Below are 21,720 nucleotides of genomic sequence, written 5' to 3'. Positions count from 1 at the left end.
TGCTCATGGAAGTTCACATTGTAGCAAATCTCTATCCAAATAGAAAAATAAAAGCCCAAATGTTTGTCATTCTAATTTGAATCACTACAAGTTGGAGTTTAGTGAATAAATCCTACTGTGGAGATCAGAATTTCTCAATTAAACACTGTGCAATAAAGGAAGTTTAAACATTAGATCTATCTTTACAGGAAGTGTGTAGGGAGGCTGTGTAAGACTTGGGCAGGGGAGTTGTGACTATGGTTGAATAACCAAAGTGATGTATTTCCTATATGGCAGAAAATTGTACAGTAAGTAAGATTGTAGGGGCATAATATATACATCATTTTAAAAACTGCTGGCAAAAAACACAGCAAATTGTAGACCATGAAAGTATTGGGGGTTTTCTGGGCACGGCACAGGTGTACACGGCACACTTCAAGGAACGGGAAAGTTTGGTGGTTCCCAGGATTCTGTTTATTTTTCCCTCCACCCCACCACAGAGACATAATATTGTGAAGTATTCAATATGGAGAAGGAGGGAAAAGTCAGTAAGAGTGACATAGTGGGGGTGGGGGTATATGGTAAACTTGACATACTTGAACACGAGAGAAATCTCAATGTATCCATCCTGGTAAAATATTGTGATGAATCATATGTGATAAAGGGGCACGTCAGCTTGCTGTGGAAGGCCCTAAAGGGTTGAAACGTTGCTTTTTGGTTCCTTGTTCCAATAAAAATTGCCTCTATTTTTGGAATTTGCTGGATTGCCTGGATCGTTTTTTCTATTCAAAATTTATACTTGGTCCATTTGGTACTAGGACTTGTCCACTGGAGCACCCTGAATTCCAGGACAAAGGATTGAGTGTGCTTCCACCATCTACATCTGAATGATCAATATCCCTAGTGGGATTGACCTGCTTATGTTCTTGTGTGGGGAAAAACGTAGCAGTATTCTATTGCACCACTGAAATAAAATAAATTACCAGTCATAAATTACCAGTCCAGCAAAAAACGCAACAATATATTTTAAGTCAGGACTCCCTACCCACTTCTGCATGGAGCTGAGGTGTGAGATTTGAAGAAAAGCGAAAAACAGGGATAATACGGAGTGAGTGAAAGTACCTGTTCTGTGCAAGGTTTACTTTCTGTGTATTCTTGTTTAAGACACTCTATTACAGTATGTGTCTCTGGGGAACATCATGCCTAATGTACACTGAACGTCACCCAGAGTTTACATGGGCCTCCTCTTCTGTCTGAGTACCAGACATTTTGAAAAATGCAGCACCGTACATGGAAAAAGACTGCTCCGTGACTTCAGCCGTATCACTGGCTGCTAGTTTTTTCCGGATTCAATGTAAATTTCTCTATGCAAATACGTTATTCAGAATTTTCTGTATTTAACAAAGGGCTTCAGTTGGCCTGATACATAGCCGATTTTCAGAGTAGTTCAGTGATGGCTGGCTCAGCATGATGGGAACCTAACTAAACGGTTAGGCATTGTTACCATTACTAGAATAGAAGAGTAAACCCATCAAAAAAAATATATATGGCGTTCAAAGGATTTAAAGAAGACACATAATGACTCTTAGTCCTCAATAACTATAAGCCCCAATAGCCTACTTTCACTTTACCTGACGAAGGAGTGTAACTTGGGTACATTATAGATTATGCATACTGCCTAGGCTACTGGAACTGGAGTGTTAAACTGCAATTGGATGGTGGATGGGTCCCTTTATGAGCTAGGAAGAGAAACAACCTTGTAGTCATTACATCTGACCGTAAAAGTTGAGGTCAGCAAAAAAATCCGTGCGCGTGTGTGTGTCCCCTTTACTTTTAAAAAAATGTTTTCAAAATATATTAGTTTATCCAACAATAAATTTAAGGCCTTATTGTGTACTGCTGGCAAAAACGAAACCGAAAACTGTAGACCGTGAAAGTACTGGGAGTTTTTATCTTTAAAGCTGAACTGTTATACCATTTTATTTATATGGGTGGGGGATGGGGTGTATTTTGTCAAGCCTTGGGGTTGCCTGACAAAGAGCTAACATGGCCAGATCATTTGAGTGCCTATGAATTTTATTGAGATTTTAAAAGTGAGATTGAAAAACAGGCTGCAGACCTTGGTTTTTCGATATCTGGGAATTGGATGTGGAGAGACCCAATCAGCGGTGTCTTTAGTAGTGGCTACAGCAGTGATGGGCAACCTTTTGGCACTCCAGATGTTGTGAACTACATCCCTCAAAATGCTCTTACACCCATAATGCTGGAAAAGCATCATGGGAGGCGTAATCCAAAACATCTGGAGTGCGAAGGTTGCCTATGCCTAGGCTACAGTTTCAACTCCTGTAACATGAAGATTAATCTACATATAATTTAAAGCAGAATGGTCATTTTTTTTTTTTTTTTTTAATTACCCCCTTGATTAAAACAATTTAAATTCAACTGTAATTGCCAACAACTTTTTTAGAAATAAAATGTATGAGAAGCTAAAGCGAACTGAATTTCTTACTCCCAAATACTACTTTCAGTGACCGGAAAGGGCAGAGCTTATAACAGTGACTCACAGGGAATCAGGATAAAGCTAAATGAAGCAATGTGATTTTCCACATTTAATTTTATTGTTCCGACTGACCTTGGAAATACATTTTTGTTAAATATAGGGGTAAAGTCTTTAGGTTGTGAAGGTTCCTCCCACTGAACTTGAACTGGGACATGGATGTCCTGGTGCTGCCTGGGATTAGAGACGCTGTACTGTCCTGCATCAGCCAAGATGTGAATTACAGAGTATAATGCACAGATAATCCATTCACTAGAAGATATGAAAAATAATCTTCCTTTTAAAATAATGAAGATCATGTAAAACAGGCTTCCTCAAACTCCGGCCCTCCAGATGTTGCTGAACTACAACTCCCATGATTCCATGAATGAAATAGGCTGAGAATCATGGGAGTTGTAGTTCAGCAACATCTGGAGGGCCGAAGTTGGAGGAAGCCTGATGTAAAATGATGCAGATACTAGGTGGAGAGTTGTGTAATTTATATATAAATTCATATAAATAATTTTTAATATAATTGTGTTTAATGGATGATGATGATTCGTGTTGTAGCAAGCATGAAATGAGATCTCTGACCTGTTTCTCCTGTTAGCTGCGTCCCATATTCTTATTTAGAACACTGATATTCTAGTACATACTACCTGTTATTTATATATGCATTCACATGCACAAGATAATTGATACTTAAAAATCAGTCTGTTTGTTTTTCATAGGATTTTCATATGATTGGTCATGCTCCCTGCCTCAAAGTGTGTGACTAACTAGAGATATATCAAATTTGAATTGACCCATTGTCTCATATCCTGGTGCTGTGTATTGTTCTGTTATTATGTCGTGACCTGTGCTATCAGGAACATTGTGTGCCCGAGCACTTTCAGGGACTGGTAGCCATTAGCTGTGTGGCTGAATTTGTGATTGTTTCTCTAAATAGGCTTTATTGCTCTTCCTGGAAATTGTGCATTGAGAGTACCATCACTTAGGAAGATGTACAAATCCATTTGCCATTGCCACATCTGCTAATCCAGCTACCTAGAGCAATGCTCTCAGACCTAATACAACTATGATGTTCATTAACTCTGTGTGGACATTTAGTAAAAGTGGTAGTCTGATCCAGTGGCGTAGCGTGGGTGGTCAGCACCCGGGGCAAGGTAAGTAATTTGCGCCCCCTAACCGGTGGATTTTAGCATAGTGCGTGGAGAGAGTGCCGTTGGTGCATAGAGAGAGTGCCCTGTGTGCGTGGAGGGGATCTGTGTGCGTGGAGGGGATCTGTGTGCGTGGAGGGGATCTGTGTGCGTGGAGGGGATCTGTGTGCGTGGAGGGGATCTGTGTGCGTGGGGGGGATCTGTGTGCGTGGGGGGGATCTGTGTGCGTGGGGGGGGATCTGTGTGCGTGGGGGGGGATCTGTGTGTGCGTGAGGGGGGTTGTGTGTGTGCGTGGGGGGGTTGTGTGTGTGCATGGGGGGGGTTGTGTGTGTGCGTGAGGGGGGTTGTGTGTGTGCGTGGGGGGGTTGTGTGTGTGCGTGGGGGGGTTGTGTGTGTGCGTGGGGGGGTTGTGTGTGTGCGTGGGGGGGGTTGTGTGTGTGTGTGCGTGGGGGGGGTTGTGTGTGCGTGGGGGGGGTTGTGTGTGTGTGTGCGTGGGGGGGGTTGTGTGTGCGTGGGGGGGGTTGTGTGTGCGTGGGGGGGGTTGTGTGTGTGTGTGTGTGCGGGGGGGTTGTGTGTGTGTGTGTGTGTGCGGGGGGGTTGTGTGTGTGTGTGCGCGTGGGGGGTTGTGTGTGTGTGTGCGCGTGGGGGGTTGTGTGTGTGTGTGTGCGCGTGGGGGGTTGTGTGTGTGTGTGCGGGGGGGGGTTGTGTGTGCGTGGGGGGGTTGTGTGTGCGTGGGGGGGGTTGTGTGTGCGTGGGGGGGGTTGTGTGTGCGTGGGGGGGGTTGTGTGTGCGTGGGGGGGGGTTGTGTGTGCGTGGGGGGGGTTGTGTGTGTGTGTGCGTGGGGGGGGTTGTGTGTGCGTGGGGGGGGTTGTGTGTGCGTGGGGGGGGTTGTGTGTGTGTGTGTGTGCGGGGGGGTTGTGTGTGTGTGTGTGTGTGCGGGGGGGTTGTGTGTGTGTGTGCGCGTGGGGGGTTGTGTGTGTGTGTGCGCGTGGGGGGTTGTGTGTGTGTGTGTGCGCGTGGGGGGTTGTGTGTGTGTGTGCGGGGGGGGTTGTGTGTGCGTGGGGGGGTTGTGTGTGCGTGGGGGGGGTTGTGTGTGCGTGGGGGGGGTTGTGTGTGCGTGGGGGGGGTTGTGTGTGCGTGGGGGGGGTTGTGTGTGCGTGGGGGGGGGTTGTGTGTGCGTGGGGGGGGTTGTGTGTGTGTGTGCGTGGGGGGGGTTGTGTGTGTGTGTGCGTGGGGGGGGTTGTGTGTGTGCGTGGGGGGGGGTTGTGTGTGTGTGTGTGTGCGTGGGGGGGTTGTGTGTGTGTGTGTGCGTGGGGGTGTGTGTGTGTGCGTGGGGGGGTGTGTGTGTGTGTGTGTGTGCGTGGGGGGGTGTGTGTGTGTGCGCGTGGTGGGGGGGTGTGTGCGTGGGTGTGTGTGTGTGCGTGGGGGGGGTGTGTGTGCGTGGGGGGGGTGTGGGGGTGTGTGTGTGCGTGGGGGGGTGTGTGTGCGTGGGGGGGGTGTGGGGGTGTGTGTGTGTGTGCGGGGGGGTGTGTGCGCGCGCGGGGGGTGTGTGTGTGCGCGCGTGGGGGGTGTGTGTGTGCGCGTGGGGGGGTTGTGTGTGTGTGTGTGTGTGTGCGCGCGCGCGTGGGGGGGTTGTGTGTGCGTGTGCGTGGGGGGGTTGTGTGTGTGTGTGCGTGTGCGTGGGGGGGTTGTGTGCGTGCGTGGGGGGGTTGTGTGCGTGCGTGGGGGGGGTTGTGTGCGTGCGTGCGTGGGGGGGATCTGTGTGTGTGCGCGCGTGGGGGGGGTTGTGTGTGTGCGCGTGGGGGGTGGGGGTTGTGTGTGTGTGTGCGTGGGGGGGGGGGGTTCTGTTTGCATGGGGGGGTTCTGTGTGTGTGTGTATGGGGGGGTTAAAGCATTGATATATTTCTATTTAAAAAAAAAAAAAAAAAAACTTTTGTATTACTCCCCTCCCCCCCTTACCTTTGGTCAGGGCCCAGGGGAGAGGGGGAACAGCTTCAATTCAATCCCTGGTGGTCCAGTGGTGGCGCGTGCTGTTCAGCCTGCAGCTCCTCTGGCTGCAGGCTGACTTCGCTCTCCTCCCGCGAGAACAGCAGGCAGGCAACGCTCCAACCTGCCTGCTTGCGGGAGGAGCATTCTTGGCTCGCTTACTGCTTCCTGTTACACCGGGTAGGGGATCAGAAGCTCCCCTACCCAGTCTGCCTGCTCGGCCACGCTACATTCTGTGACCGGCAGGAGGGGAGCGCTTCCCCTCCTGCCGGTCACCCTGTAATTGCTGCCAGGGCTGGTGCACACTAGGCGGCCGCGCACCGGCCCCCTAGTGTGCCGGCCCACCGGGAAATTTCCCGGTGTCCCGGTGGGCCAGTCCGCGCCCCCCCAGATGTTGCGCCCGGTGCAGCCGGCCCTCTCTGCACCCCCCACGCTAGGCCTCTGGTCTGATCTACTTCGTATGAGAAACTACTGAAAAATTGAGTCCACTGACTAGAGCCCTGGGCAGAGGGTCTCATCCTATGTCCACCATGTTGTCTCTCCCTCTGTAGTATGAGGTGTGTTTTGGCTGACTCTAGCAAGTGGCTTTGTGTGCTGATTGTGCGTGCATGCGCGCTTGCATGTTCTTGTAGGTTGGTGGAAATGTTTTTCCCCCATCTACTTTTCTGCAGGGAGGAGGCCAAGTAGTTCAGCAGAGGCTAAAAAAAAAATACCTGGTCGTCCATGTGGGTTAATTGACTGGTGATCCACCGGGGAGGAGTTATCGCTTGCTAGTAGTTAAAGGGACACTGTAAACACGAAGTGCTTCATCTCAATTAAGTAAATATAGTGTCTGGAGTCCCCTTTCTCCATCCTTCCATTCAGCATTAAACCGTTTTTAATTAATGCTAAAAAGAGTCCCCAGGAGCCCATCTCTATGTGCTGCTTTGGTAAATGAGGAAGTATTAGCTGAGGTGCCGTTTTTTTAAACTAAAGAAGTTTAAATTTGTTAACATTTCTTTGTAGCTAAAATGTTCCATTCCTTTTATTAATTTTGTAGCCCGCCTCTGCACTTTTTGTAGTGCCATAATACCCTTCTTTAGAACAGGGGCCCAAAATTGCACAGCATATTCAAGGTGTGGTCTTATTGGTGACCTATAAAGAGGCAAAATTATATTCTCATCCCGAGAGTTAATGCCCCTTTTTATACATGCCAATACCTTACTGTCCTTAGCCACATTGCACATCTTGCGGATCTGGGAATGACCGCTCCCTTCTTATATGATTGCATTATAAAGAGTGCTCACAAGCTATAGGCTTGTATCTTCATGAAAGCAGCAGGGCTAAGGTTAAAATGAGACATACTATCTGGTGCCAAAACTGCATGTTCCAGGCTTCGGGCAATACAAATTCCATATGTATATTCCCTATAAACCAGCTGCTGCTTACATCAGATTGTGCAAACCGAGTGATTTTATCCTAGATCATGTAATCAGAAGCTTTTCATAATGTAGCACGTTGATTAACCATGCATGTAGTACAGCAATCCCATCCAACAATGCTTCTTGAAATCAATGCTTCCATTTTACGACCATTTAAAGCAAATGAAAGTGAAAACCCTCCCGTATGTCTGCTTTGGAGGAATGGAGTGTCTCTTTAAATTGTCTCAGATGTAATACAATTCATGCTGAACCAGATCACTACATGTTTCAGCCACCAGGGGGTACTATAGCTCCTTTATGATCACTTATCTATATAGCATAAGGAAAACCAGTTCGGTGCAAGGCGTGCTCTCTTGCTCTCGTACGGTAATGTGGTGTACCAAGGTTGGTATATGATGCTCAAAAGTTACAAAGTGCCCCTATCTTTAAAAGAACTTTAATACGAGACCATAATATCTTTGCTGCAGTGTGTCTTAATACAAGTTTTAAGCTTCAGGGTCACAGGTCCTATTCTCAAATGCATCAATTTCTTCTTTACTCCCGAGTTCAATGAAATGTGAACTATTGAACAGGGTAATATTCATACCTTGCTACAGACTTAAAATCTAGCAAAAGCTAAAGACATATTGGTATGTGTTTGCTTGTTCATATACCTGCTACAGTTATTCCACAACATACTAAATGAATACATTCCCTAGGGATTTTGTGGGTACAATTTCCATTCACTGCTGGTCTGATATAAGGAAACGGATAACTAATGATATTACAGGATACTTCATGGCTCCTCTCTCTCCACCCTGTTCTACGGTACCAAGATTGGAAGATATGGACCTGCCAGAGCATTGCGTAATGGGGTGCATTTGCAGAAGTACAAATCTTTTTCATATCCCTTCCACCAGAGTAAGGTACTTTCAAGGATCAAGTCTGCATGTCCTCAGAGCTTTTGGAAGACATTCGGAAAATAAGACATGTAGCATAGAGCCTTGTTTTGCCAAGTATAAAACTATTTAATTAGAGACTGCTTAAGCCACGTCAGAACCTGTAGGCATGAGGGGGGGAAAAAGCTCTCGTAGCAACTACACCGTGATTGCGCACATGAATGTCAGTGCATAATATTCACTCTTGTTTGTGAGTGGATAAGATGACTCATGTGCGATATGAGTGGGCGTCCGATACTGCTGAAATGCCTGATGCCAGTTACTATTTATTTGCTTGCAGTGATAAACGCAAGTTTATTTTTTGTTTTATTAAAAGGTAAAATCAATTTGATATAAGAAGAAAATAAATCAAATTAAAAACAAAAAAACACTGCATAAATAGAAAGAAAGCATATCAGTACAAATTGTTCATGGAGGTAAACTCCATATATACCATTTACGGTGTGCAAAACTTTGTCAAATGAAGGCTCAACAGTGCCACTGTATTAAGTATAATGGAGAATAAAGCAGAGAGACATTTGATTATTTTTTTTTTTGATGAGGTGAGAAATCAGATCGTGTTTGTTTGCTTTCTATGTAAAAACACAAATTTTAGTCTTGATTTTGATTCCTTGTCTTTGGATTGGGTGCATTTAGGGTTTACAGTGAAATGATTGGATGTGTTTTGCTTTGTGAATATGTGCAGGGTGTGAGAATCTGCTGTGTTACGGAATCTGTTGTGTACACTGGGATACTTGGCTGTAGTAATTTATCAGAGTAAATGACACGTTTCAAGAAGGGAGTTTCCATACATTCATATAAATCCCTTTCCACTGACTTTCAGTTTCAGCAAAGTTTCTCGTCAAAAGCTTTTTTTGAAAGAGGAAATGTCATTGCTGAGATTTTTGCACAACCAAATAGATAAAAGTTATCTCTGTATTGTGGTCATTTGTTTTTACACTTATTTTGTTTAAAACCTCCTCAGCCCTATTTATCCACAGTAAGTGCTGAAACAATGTTTACTTGGTTGAGAGAATGAAATTCTCACTTCCAGAAGTGACAGTTCCTCACTCTAATATTACATGTATTCATAAATAAATAATAAGAGTGCATTAAAATGCAGCTCAAATAAATAAAAATAGAGGAAATGTATTTCTACCAACATGACAATTGAATTGACAATATGTAACTAAGTAACCACATTACTACAGGGTTTTGCTGCTAACGGCTGCTTTTTCAGGTTAAAGGGACATTATAGTCCCAGAACAACTACAGCTTATTGCATTTGTTCTGATGAGTAGAATCATTACCTTCAGGCTTTTTGCATTAAACACTGTTTTCAGAGAAAATGCAGTGCTTACATTACAGCCTAGGGATAATATCAGTGGCCACTCCTCAGATGGCTACTAGAGGTGCTTCCTGAGTGCGCACTGCCATTCAGTGTCTCCAACCTTTGCATGTAGATACTGAACTATCCTCATAGAGATGCAAGGATTCAATACATCTCTGAGGAAATGCTGTTTGGCTTGTGCTGACTCTGCCCATGATCTGCCTTCTTGACAGTCTCCGTCAATCCTATGGGAAAGCTTTGTGGTTGGCTCAGAACAAAACTTCGGATGATGTCAACCAAGCAGGCATATCAGGGGCAGAGCCAGCAGTTGCAGATTTGACTTTATTTGGGGGACCAGATGGTGATTTTAACACTATAGAATTGGCTAAATCTTACCAGGAAATCTACACAACAGTTTTTTGTTTTTTTTATTGTGTGCCATTTGCAAAGCTAAAATAAGGAATCTGTTGTGAGGACTACAGCAGGTGTTTGTGAAGGGATCCCACACAAATTTAGGGTTGAACATCAGAAAACAAAATGGCAACACTGTGTGTGCGCTTATTTACATATGTGCCCGTTTTGGCAATTTGAGACCAGGATTGGTGCAAACAGTGCTGGCTGTTTGTAGATTTGTATCACCGGTGACATGCCTGGCTATGAAACGGTGGTTTGCTTTCTCAGAGCAGAATGACAAGTTGTTCATATATAGAGCAGACTAGTGCTGCAAGAGTGTGCTTTCATATATTCAGGATAGTGCGACAGGAGCCAAAAATGATTGAATGATTGAATGATGGTGTGCACTTCATGTGATGTTTGAGTCCATGATTGAATTCTACTGTGTGTGTGTGTGTGTGTATATATATATATATATCTTTTTGTTCTTCTACTGTGATAGCTTTGCATGTTACTTTACTGACAAGATTGAACAGCTAAGGAAACAATTCTCCCCTCCTTGCCGTTCTCTTTCTCAACCACACGTAAATCATGCTTTCCCTACCCTCCAGACTTTCTCCCCAGCTACTAACCAAGAGGTGGCTGCGCTTCTCCGTTCCTCTCGCCTCACCACTTGCCCGCTCGATCCTGTCCCATCTCACCTCATCAGATCTCTCTCCCCTTGTCTTGTGCCTACCCTAACACACATCTTTAACTGCTCTCTCTAAATCCAAAGGTCACTACTCCATATTAATTCTCCTTGACCTCTCTGCTGCCTTTGACACCGTTGATCATGCTCTCCTCCTTCAAACTCTTCAATCGCTCGGTCTCTGTGACTCTGTCCTCTCTTGGTTTTCCTCCTATCTCTCCCAACGTTCATTCAGTGTCTCCTTTTCCAAGGATACCTCCTCCCCACGTCCTGTCTCGGTTGGAGTTCCCCAAGGCTCTGTCCTTGGTCCCCTTCTATTTTCTCTTTATACTGCCTCTCTTGGAAAACTTATTGCCTCTTTTGGATTCCACTACCACCTGTACGCTGATGACACTCAGATATACCTCTCCTCCCCGGACCTCTCCCCTGCCGTCCTGCAACGTGTCACTGCTTGCCTTTCTTCCATCTCTGACTGGATATCGTCACGCTTTCTCAAACTTAACCTCTCTAAAACTGAACTCCTTGTCTTTCCTCCTCCTAATACTGATACTCCTCTCTCACTCTCCCTTCAAGTCAGTGATATCCACATAAGTCCATCCCTGCAAGCGCGCTGTCTTGGCGTCATACTTGACTATGGTCTCACCTTTGAGTCTCACATCCAGTTTGTTGCCAAGTCCTGTAGGTTCCAACTCAAAAACATAGCCCGCATCCGCCCCTTTCTTACGCAAGATGCTACCAAGTTGCTTGTCCATGCTCTAGTAATTTCCCGCATGGATTACTGTAACCCTCTCCTGATTGGTCTCCCCAAAAGCCGTATTGCCCCGCTACAGTCTGTAATGAATGCTGCAGCTGGACTGATTTTCCTCTCTAGTCGGTCCTCTCACACGTCACCCCTCTGCCAGTCCTTACATTGGCTCCCTGTATCCTACAGGAGTCAATTCAAAGTGCTAACCCATATATTTAAAGCACTGAACAATTCCAGCCCCTCTTATATCTCTTCACTGATCCATAGGTATGCCCCTCCTCGTACCCTCCGCTCTGCCCCTCCTCGTACCCTCCGCTCTGCCCGTGACCACCTCCTGACCGCTGCTCGCACGGCCAACTCACGCTTGCAGGACCTCTCGCGGGCGGCTCCTCTCCTATGGAATAGCTTGCCTACTGCCGTCAGACTCTCCCCTAGTCTTCAATCATTTAAGAAGGGCCTTAAAACCCATCTCTTCAGGAAAGCTTATGGCCTCCCAGAGTAATCTCTACCTTACATACCTGTCTCTTGCTCTCTCCTATGGGACAGTGCTTTGCTCTCTCCTCCAGCTCTGCTTCACTCCTATTTGATATTTCCTATCCTAATGTTTCTAATACCCCACCTCCTATAGTCTGTAAGCTTGTTTGAGCAGGGTCCTCTTCAACCTATTGTTCCTGTAAGTTTTCTTGTAATTGTCCTATTTATTGTTACATTCCCCCTCTCAAAATATTGTAAAGCGCTACAGAATCTGTTTGCGCTATATAAATGGCAATAATAATAGTGTGAATATATTTTAATCTTTGTTTTTCTACTTTTCTAAATCCTTCCTCTTGCTTGCCCCCCTCCAGAATCCGAACTCTAACCCGCGCCCCTCTGCACAGGACCTGGCCGGTTTCTGGGACCTTTTACAGCTCTCGATAGAGGATATCAGCATGAAGTTCGATGAACTCTTCCAGCTCAAGGCTAATGGCTGGATTCTGAGTGAGATCCCCGACAGGAACGTAAGTGACTTCTGTATCCTCCATTTATTATAAAGAATGTATGGTTCCTCTCCCCTCCTAGCCCCAGCAGTACTACACATGACCACAGTGGGCATCTGGGATTTAAAGGTACACTCCAGGCACAATAATCACTATAGTGCTCTACAGTAATTATGGTGCTAGGAGTGCCCTGGTACCCCCCCCCCCCATGGTAACCCAAGGTTAAACTAAAGATACCAGGTAAGAAGTCAAACCGTTATATTGGGATGTGCCATGGAACTCCTGGTATAACCACTGCAGCGGTCTGTATTGGTTATAGTGTTCTTTTGACACAATTTCGTTTTTTTTTTGTTTTTTTTCTACTCTGCTTCTCTTTTTGCGATTTACTACAGTACAATGTGTATTTAGCAATCCAATGTATGCTAGGGTATTCTTTGTTTATTCTTTCGTAGTCCTTAAAGGGATTCTCCAGTGCCAGGAAAACATACACGTTATTCTGGCACTGCAGGACCCTGCAGTGCCCCTCTCCCTCCCACTCCCCCATCCCAAGTTGCTGAAGTTACCAGAGCGCCGATGTCACTCGGCGCTGAGTCAGACTCCGCCTACTCTCCTCCCCCGCCGACGTCAGCCAGCGGGGGAGACCTAATGCGCATGCGCGACAATGGCCACGCACGCGCATTAGACCTCCCCACAGGAAAGCATTATTCAATATTTTCCTATGGGGATTTCGGCGACGCTGGAGGTCCTCACATAGAGTGAGGATGTCCAGCATTGCTTAAAACACTTTTTGTGTTCTATGAACACGGAAGTCCCTCTAGTGGCTGTCTAATGGACAGCCATTAGAGGAGGACTTAACCCTGCAAGGTAAATATTGCAGTTTATGAAAACTGCAATAATTACACCTGCAGGGTTAAGGGTAGTGGGAGTTGGCACCCAGACCACTTCCGCCTAGAGTATCCCTTTTAATTTGCTTGTCCATTAGCTCTATGTTCCTTTTCAGACACTTTTCAGCACATCCTCTTACTGTCCACCCACAATTGGTGAGCAAGCTGATCTGCCTATACCAAAAATGTTTTCAAGATTTTGATTAGTGGTTTAAATGCTGGTCTGGCTGCCTAATTCAGTTTTTCTAAGTTGGGCATGCTCACAGCACACGTGCAGCTTGGGCTGAGAAGTCTCTCCACGCAAGGACAACTGTTGCATCAAAACTATTTTTTAATATAGTGATCCTTTCATCAGTGTAAAGCTAAAGGGTCTTGTCCTATACTAAAGGTAGGGTTGAGATTTTTAAATAACACAATTAGATACTGCTTGGAGGATCTCTTTCTAATGAGAAATAATGTGCAATGTCCACAAATTTAAAAGTAGTGTTGGTTATATTATCATTACTATATTTAGTATCAAAAGGGAGTTCAGTGGAATATGTGGAGCTTGTATATTTTAAAGAGTATTGAGGTATTGTTCCCAAACTGGAACTGGAAAAAACATTAGGATTTTTTCTTTTTTTTTTCCATAATGTTTATTTTGGTCTAAAACGTAAAATTCTTTTTTTTTTTTTATGAATTCATTCTGTTGCATTTGCCCGATCAGTTATATTTGTTTACATTTTATCCTTTCCGTCAGCAGGAAGTAAAGAGGCCACCTCCCCCTGTGCCAAAGAAGCCAGCCCGGCCCAAGCCCCCACTTAGTCGTGATAAAGCCCCTGGCACCTCCAACAGTGACAAGCAGCGACAAGAAGCCCGCAAGAGGCTTATGGCAGCCAAGAGAGCCGCCTCGGTGCGCCAGAACTCTGCCACTGAGAGTGCGGACAGCATTGAGATTTATGTTCCTGAGGCTCAGACGCGGCTTTGAGTGGTCCACCCTTGGGTGCTGAGCTGGAGGATCATGGAGGATGTCGGCATCCACAGACTTACTGACAAACTCAAATTGGAAACACAGGGATGAAGGCACAAGAACACGTTTTTGTCTTTTTTGTTGAGGTGGTTATGGAGCTGCCAGGAGGGTGCCAGAGAGTGAGAGTGCCAGGATTTCTTGTTACCGAATTATTCTTATTAATATTAATGAGCTTTTCAGATCTGTGTGGGGAAGAGAACCCTGTGTGGAGGGTGCGTGTGGGGGATATCTCATGATACAGCACCCTGCCCCACTTTATCCTGGGCTGTGGCAATAAGGCACCCTAGAAAAAAAAAAACATTTGCACAAAGTGAGCACCCTGTTTCTTTGGACAATATGCCATCTTTGTTTCACCTTTGTCTCTGTAAGTAACACCTATTGCAATAAGGAACCAATCCCACTCCCGATGACCTATTCTCCCCTTTCCCCTGTTTATCCTTGAGCAGGAGCATGCGCCTTTTTTGTAGGATGGTACTGAGTAGTACTCCGCTCATTCAGCCCTAAATTGTTTGTGGTGGATTCAAATGTAATCTGTCCCGGCAGTATGGCCGGTGGGGCATCCTTCTGCGCGGTAATAATCACTGAGTGGCAGTACAGGATACCCCATTCTGCTCTGCGCTCTAAATATCAGGCTCCATGTTGCAATGTGTTCCTGGCCTAACTTGCATTTTACGCGTATTTATTTTTAAACTTTAATCATGCCTTTTTTTACTGATAAATACAGGTGGTCTAGGGAATTTCTCTCTGTGAGGGCAATAACCTGCCTTGGCTATAAGCTGTGGGTATCACTGATTTAACACCTTGTGCCAGGTTGGCCAGCAACACATTGATAGAGTAAGCACACTGCACTATATAATGAGATTTAAGTATCTTTATACAGATAGTAAACACAACAAGTGTTTAGTGGTGCACAGTATTCCTATACCCTGATGAGCACATTGCCCCTGTATGATGATGCTGGGTATCTGTATACACCAAAATAAAAATGCTGGGTTGTATGAGGAAGAGTATCTTTACATCATTATATAGCAAGATATACAAATTCATGTAGCGTATCTATACACTAATGGACTCGGCTTGCTATATAATGATAGAGAGTATCCCTTGACATAATTAATGCACCCATTCTGCTATGTAAGAACGTGGACTCTGTACACTATCGAGCAGGTCCACACTGTATAATGATGAGTATAGCTATCCATTGATTACATCATGTTCTCCTTTGCCCCTCCTCCTTCGTTGATGACATCACTAAGGATTGCCGGTTTCTTCCCCTTGTAACACGGACAGGACTAAACTTCACGTTTCAAAGACGTGTAAACAGGATTTGTAGGACAAAAATAAATTTAAGAAAAAAACAAAACAGTTTTGATGACTTTTGGAGAAAAAAAAAAATCTATTCCTAGGGGCGTTAACAATAAAGAGCAATAGAGCCTGACCTATGGAATTATTTGCATTCATAATAATGCTTCAACAAGGACAATTTTGGTCATAACCTAAAAAGTGGAGGGAGTAGACAAATCAGCGTTCCCTACAATCCATATCATGTTTAAAGAGGAACTGTCACTTGTGATTTTTAATATCATGCTTACTTATCCCTAAATTTAATGACTATGTATTTACAATATACAGAAATCCACACCTCTTTAGCCTGCAACTGGGTGCCCCCATTTTAGGTCCCTGTCTTTCATTGTTATAAACGCTGACCTTTGTACCTGACAGTCAGCATAGAAAAAGCATACAGAGAAGAGGAGGAATTAAACAATGTTTCTATTTCTTCTCTCCATTTGCATTATTTGCCTTGTCTGAACAGGATTATGATGTAACTTGCTAAATCTTTAATATAAATTTTAAAATTTAATTTCATGGAAAAAAAAGTTAACACAAGTTATATATGGTTTTTAATGTTTTTTTGGGTTTTTTTTCGTTTTTTTTTTTCCAATGGTACAAATCCCAGATAAATGACAGTTCCCTTCTAAAGCAGCAAGGGGATATTATTGTATTACTACAAAATGAGGAGTGTATGTTTCATCCATTTTGTCATGCACAAAGTGGCTCTTTCAACTAATTTATAAAGTTAATCTTTCAGAGTCCGTTCTGCCTCTGCAGAAACGTTTTTACGGAGTCTATGGGTATTTGTAATGGGATAGGATCTTATAATGTTTTAATTATTTTCTTAAGCATGTATTGATAGACTGTTTACTGAGCTGTAGATACATAACTTACGGATCATTGGTTAGTATGATTTGTTGAAGAGGTCTGCAGCGTCTTTATAAGCGGACGGCAAGCTGGAGAGCAAAATGATGATCAAAGTATTGCTGTACCAGTTCTATATACATATATCTGCTGCCCATTCCAAGAGGACTACAAAAGGTAATATTCTCGGCTAATGATGATATGTCACTTGGCAGCTGATTGATCAATCACCATTAAATAAAAGGTGCCAACTGAAGTGTTCTATTGTCTCAAAATACCATCAGAGGGAAAATCATAAGATACTAACTTAGTTGTACATTCACGATCCTTGGAGAAAACACACTAATATTAATGGGGTCCAACTGTGGGAAAAATCTTGATCTACTTTAGTATCCTCTTTTAAAGTAACATTTTAGATGTTTTAAATCCGTTCCAGACCTGACCGACCACAGTGGAAGATTCACTGAAGACGTTTATAGACAACTCTTACAAATGATTGGGTAGACAGACAACGAAAGCTACTCCTTTGGCAACACCTGAACCCATATCTCTTGATGCCAGGGTTTACAGTTCTACTTCAAAGTGAGCCAAAGACTTTGTGGGATTATAATATCACTAATGGTTAACACACTGAACCAACACTTCAGACTAGATTCCAAGAGCTCATTTAGTATGTGCATTGTAGTTAAAATTCCATGTTGGACCAGGACAACCAGCCAACATCAAAGTGGTCAGCAGGCCTTGGGATTGCAGAAAATTAATATTGCACATAAACCTGGTAAGTTTTGATTCTATGCTATGACAACATGTAAAGGAAAACACATTAAAACAAATAGTAAGAGCACAAAAAGGTTGTGTGATTTTAAAGAAATACTTGGGAGAACCCTCTTGATCATCACAATACTTAGGTGCAGGTAGGCTTGGCCACACATTTATCAGACAGAATTAAACTAGTATATAAAGCAGTATAAACCTATTGAACAGAGTTCCAATGCAAAATATAACAACTAAAATACATGCAATTGCAGCTACACACTTGCACCTATCCCTTAAATGCCCACCAGAAACCAGGTATGCAAACACTAAAAATAAATCTAGTATGATAAATATATATGAATCTACAAGGATGTCTTGATTCAAAAGGATTTTGTATATTGTTATGGATAAGCATGACAGGAGGGGGGACCCAGCAGGCAATGCAACAAGGAAAAGTAGTCTACAACATCTTGACTGCCGAAGGATGCATACCTCTGTTTTAGACCAACATATTTTGCAAAAAAACAAACGAGCGTGTGTATTCCTGACCAAATCATACATTTGTTAAATTTTGATGTTAAAAAAACAACTTCTAAACTAACTCTGCTGTGAACAAATATAAGATTTAATACACGTTTTTTGGGGGGGTTTGTTGCAGAATTTAACGGACACAAATAACACAGCAGATGTGGTATGTGCAAAGGTTTGGGCACTCCTGTTGATCAAATAATGATTTCTTGAGGTCTCTGAAGCCTTCAGTGCCTAAATTGGCTTGTTAGGTCTTGATCATAGTCTAGCACTGACTTAATTCTGTGACTCATGGCAACTCTCAGGGTAATGTCCTTACATTATTATGTGCTCCTCTAAGCAGGTGACTGAGGGTCAAACAATAAACATAATTATGGAAACGGATACAAAAAGATATCCACCGACAGCATGGACATTAAGAAAAAGTTGACCTTAAGATAAGATCTTAAAGGGACACTTTAGGCACTGTACCTGCTATATCTTATTGAAGTGGTTATAGTGACTGGAGTGTCCTGGCGCAGTCCTAATGAGCGTTCAACTGTTTTTAATGTAGCCCATCTCTATGCTGCATTCGCAAATGCAGAAGCATAACCCTGAGCAGCAATGGGTCCCTTGACTGGCTGAGAGTGCCATATGACTGGTTTCAGACGATCAAGCCCCAATTGCTGGTATGAATTGGTATAGCTAGAAGGAAGTGTGTAATGTTTGCCTTAGCCATACCTCCAGTACAGGCCTGGAACTTTCATTCAGTGTTAAACTGCTGGAAACTGGTTTAACACTGAATGGCAGTGCAAGTGGACTCCCGGCACCATAATCAATTTATGCTTATGTCTCCTTAACTGGAACTGCACATACATTGGTCTGAAACACAAATAAAAACTCCTATAAATGCAAAGGACCTGCAGGAAAATTTAGCTGGCAGTGGAGCAATTGTGCAACCGTACCCAGCGATACTTGCGTAAAACTGATTTGCATATGTCATTTTACCACAAAAACTAAATAATGTCTGAAGCATGCAACATAGCCCATAGATAAGCCATTGTGTGTTTTGTTTTTGTTTTTAAACCAAGTGCTCTGGTCTGATGAACTAAGAATTTAGCTCTTTGATTATCACCATCATTTTCACAATCCATCATTAAATTGTAGAGCAGGGGTTCCCAACCTGTGGTACGTGTACCCCCAGGGGTACAATTCAGCTCCCCTGTGGGTAGCAAAAAACAATTCTGTAATGGGGAGCTGAGGCGATCCAGGGTATATTGCCCCGAGACTGGTTGCCCTGGATTTGTTTCTTTCATGCTTTATGGCTGGAACGGAGTGACAGGATGGAGGAGCCTTACACTGATTTCTCACACTTTATTTTTACCCTTACCCCAAGGGTTAGGGTAAGAATAGAGAGTGAGAGAGGTTAGAAGCACTTACCTAAGTGCTATAGCAGAATGATAGAACAGCCTCCCCACTGTCACTCTCCCCCACTACCCCCCTCCCACACTGCCCACCTCCTCACCATCACTCTCCCACACTGCCACTGCCTCCTCCCCACACTGCCCCCCTCACCACTGTCACCCTCCCCCACTGTCATCCTCCCACACTGCCCCCCTCCACACGGTCATCCTCACACACTGCCCATCTCCCCACTGTCACTCTTCCCCACAGTCATCCTCCCACACTGTCACTGCCCCCTTCCCCGTCACCCTCCCACTGCTCCCTCCCCACCGTTTCCCTCCCACACTGCCACTGCCCCCGCCCCACTGTCTCCCTCCCACATTGCCACTATCCCCTCCCCACTGTATCCTTCCCACATTGCCACTACCCCCTCCATCTCCCTCCCACACTGCCACTGCCCCCTCCATCCCACATTGCCACTACCCCCTCCATCTCCCTCCCACACTGCCACTGCCCCCTCCATCTCCCTCCCACACTGCTACTGCCCCATCCCCACTGTAAGCCTCCCACACTACCAATGCCTCCTCCCTACTGTCTCCCTCACACACACTGCCCTCCGCCCCACTGTCACTCTCCAACACTGCCCCCTACGACTGCCACTGTCCCCCTCTGCCCCCTCCCCACTGTTTCTTTACCACACTATCACTGCCCTCTTCCCTACTGTCTCCCTCCCACACTGTCACTGCACCCCCGTCATCCTCCCACACTGCCACTGCCCCCTCCCCACTGTCATCCTCCAACGCTGTCCCCTCTCCAGTCTCTCTTCCCACTTTCATCCTCCCACACTGTCACTGCCCCCCTCCCCACTGTCTCCCTCCCACACTATCACTGTCCTCCTCCCCACTGTCTCTCTCCCAAACTGCAACTGCCATCCTCCCCACTGTCTCCTTTCCAAACTGCAACTGCCATCCTCCCCACTGTCATCCTCCCACACTGCCACCTCCCAACTGTCTCCCTCCCACATTGCCACTGCTCCCCTCCCCACTGTTTCCCTCCCACACTATCACTGGCCTGCTCCCCACTGTCTCCCTCCCACAGTATCACTGCCCTCCTCCCCACTCCCACACTGTCACTGCCTCCCTCTCGTCTCCCTTCCACACTGGTACCCTCCCACATTGTCACCCTACCACCTGTCACTGCCGCCTCCCCACTGCCATTCTTCCACACGGTTACTGCCCCCTTCCCACTGTCATCCTCCAATACTGTCACCGCCCCCTCCCCACTATCACCCTACCACCCAGTAATTGCCCCCTGTCTCCCTTCGGCCCCGTAACTACCCTGTCACTGCCCCCTCCCCACCGTCGCCCTACGACTCTGTCACTGCCCCCTCCCTACTGTCATACTCCTACACTGTCACTGCCCGCCTCCCCACTGTCTCCCTCCCATACTGTAACTACCCACTGCCACCCTCCCGCACTGTCACTGCCCCCTCCCTACTGTCATCCTTCCACCCTGTCACTGCCTCCTCCCACACTGTCACTGCCCCCTCCCCACCATCGCCCTACCACCCTGTCACTGCCCACTCTCCACTGTCGCCCTACCACATTGTCACTGCCCCTCCCCCAATTGCCACCCTCTAACACTGTCATTGCCTCCCTTCCCGCTGTCACTACCCCCCTCACCGCTGTCTCCCTCCTACACGCTGCCCCCAAACTGTCACCCTCTTTCCATAATGTCACCAGCAGGCAGAAAAATGGGAAATTAGGCAGAGAAAAACATATACATTTGAAATAAAAGAAACTTTATTAATTACAAACATTTTGCTAATATGGGGGTACATTTTATGGAAATGGTCTGCCAAGGGGTATTTAAAGGATCCCTATAGGGTCAGGAACACAAACATGTATTCCTAGCCCCCCTGGTCCCGTCATGCCTCAGAAAACAGTCTGCTGACATCATCAGAAGTCGTAGCCTGATCCAATCACAATGCTTCCCCATAGGATTGGCTGAGACTGACAAATAGGCAGATCAGGGGCAGAGCCAGCATGATTCAAACACAGCACTGGCCAATCAGCATCTCCTCATAAAGATGAATTGAATCAATTAATTTCTATGAGGAAAGTTCAGTGTCTGCATGCAGAGGGAGGAGACACTGCATGTTTGGATGCATTTTAGGCAGCCATGACCCAGGAAGGATCTCTAACAGCCATCTGAGGAGTGGCCAGTGAAGTTATCACTAGGCTGTAATGTAAACACTGCGTTTTCTATGAAAAGTTTCCAGCAAAAAGCCTGAAGGTAATGATTCTACTCACCAGAACAAATTCAATAAGTTGTAGTTGTTCTGGTGACTATAGTGTCCCTTTAAGTAAAAAAAGGTTGGGAACCACTGACCTAGAAGGTGTCAGGCTCATCGATAATGGAATCATTCAGTCTCCATATCTGTAAACCTCTTGGAGGATGCATGACATAGAAACACCGCAACCACCACATTTATATGACGCTGTATTAAATTCTGAAAGGTCACCCTATCCAATCAGGGATTAAAGTACCCACCAAAATTAAAACAACCCCTTCCTGGTCTTTAAATTTGTTAAAGGAACACTATAGGGTCCTGACCTTAGTGTTAAAACCACCATCTAGCCCCCCTGGCTCTCCCTTGTCCCCCGAAATATAGCAAAACTCTTACCGTTATCTCAGTCTGCTGCTGCTATTGGTTCTGACCCTGGCCTGCTTGGCTGACATCATCAGAAGTGGTGTTCAAAGGTTAATCACAATGCCTGCAGGGGGTGGGTTGAAGTACATATTGAGAATTTACTAAGGAATTTATTCTAG

General features: G+C 45.2%; 1 protein-coding gene across 3 annotated transcripts in view; it reads left to right on the top strand.

Annotated features, from left to right (window-relative positions):
* Positions 1–15,800, top strand: part of DLGAP4 (DLG associated protein 4) — a 175,323-nt gene extending 159,523 nt beyond the window's left edge. For 2 of the 3 annotated variants that reach the window (XM_063455660.1, XM_063455663.1), the window contains 2 exons: positions 12,001–12,153; positions 13,756–15,800. In XM_063455660.1, the coding sequence (XP_063311730.1) occupies positions 12,001–12,153; positions 13,756–13,983 (381 nt within the window). In that variant the 3' untranslated portion in view covers positions 13,984–15,800. The remainder of the gene's footprint in view (positions 1–12,000; positions 12,154–13,755) is intronic. The other variant, XM_063455661.1, reaches the window with a different exon arrangement.
* The last annotated feature ends 5,920 nt before the right edge of the window (positions 15,801–21,720 follow it).

Source organism: Pelobates fuscus, chromosome 5, assembly GCF_036172605.1.
Source record: "Pelobates fuscus isolate aPelFus1 chromosome 5, aPelFus1.pri, whole genome shotgun sequence".
NCBI lineage: Eukaryota > Metazoa > Chordata > Amphibia > Anura > Pelobatidae > Pelobates > Pelobates fuscus.
This window is presented reverse-complemented; position numbering and strand designations above follow the sequence as displayed.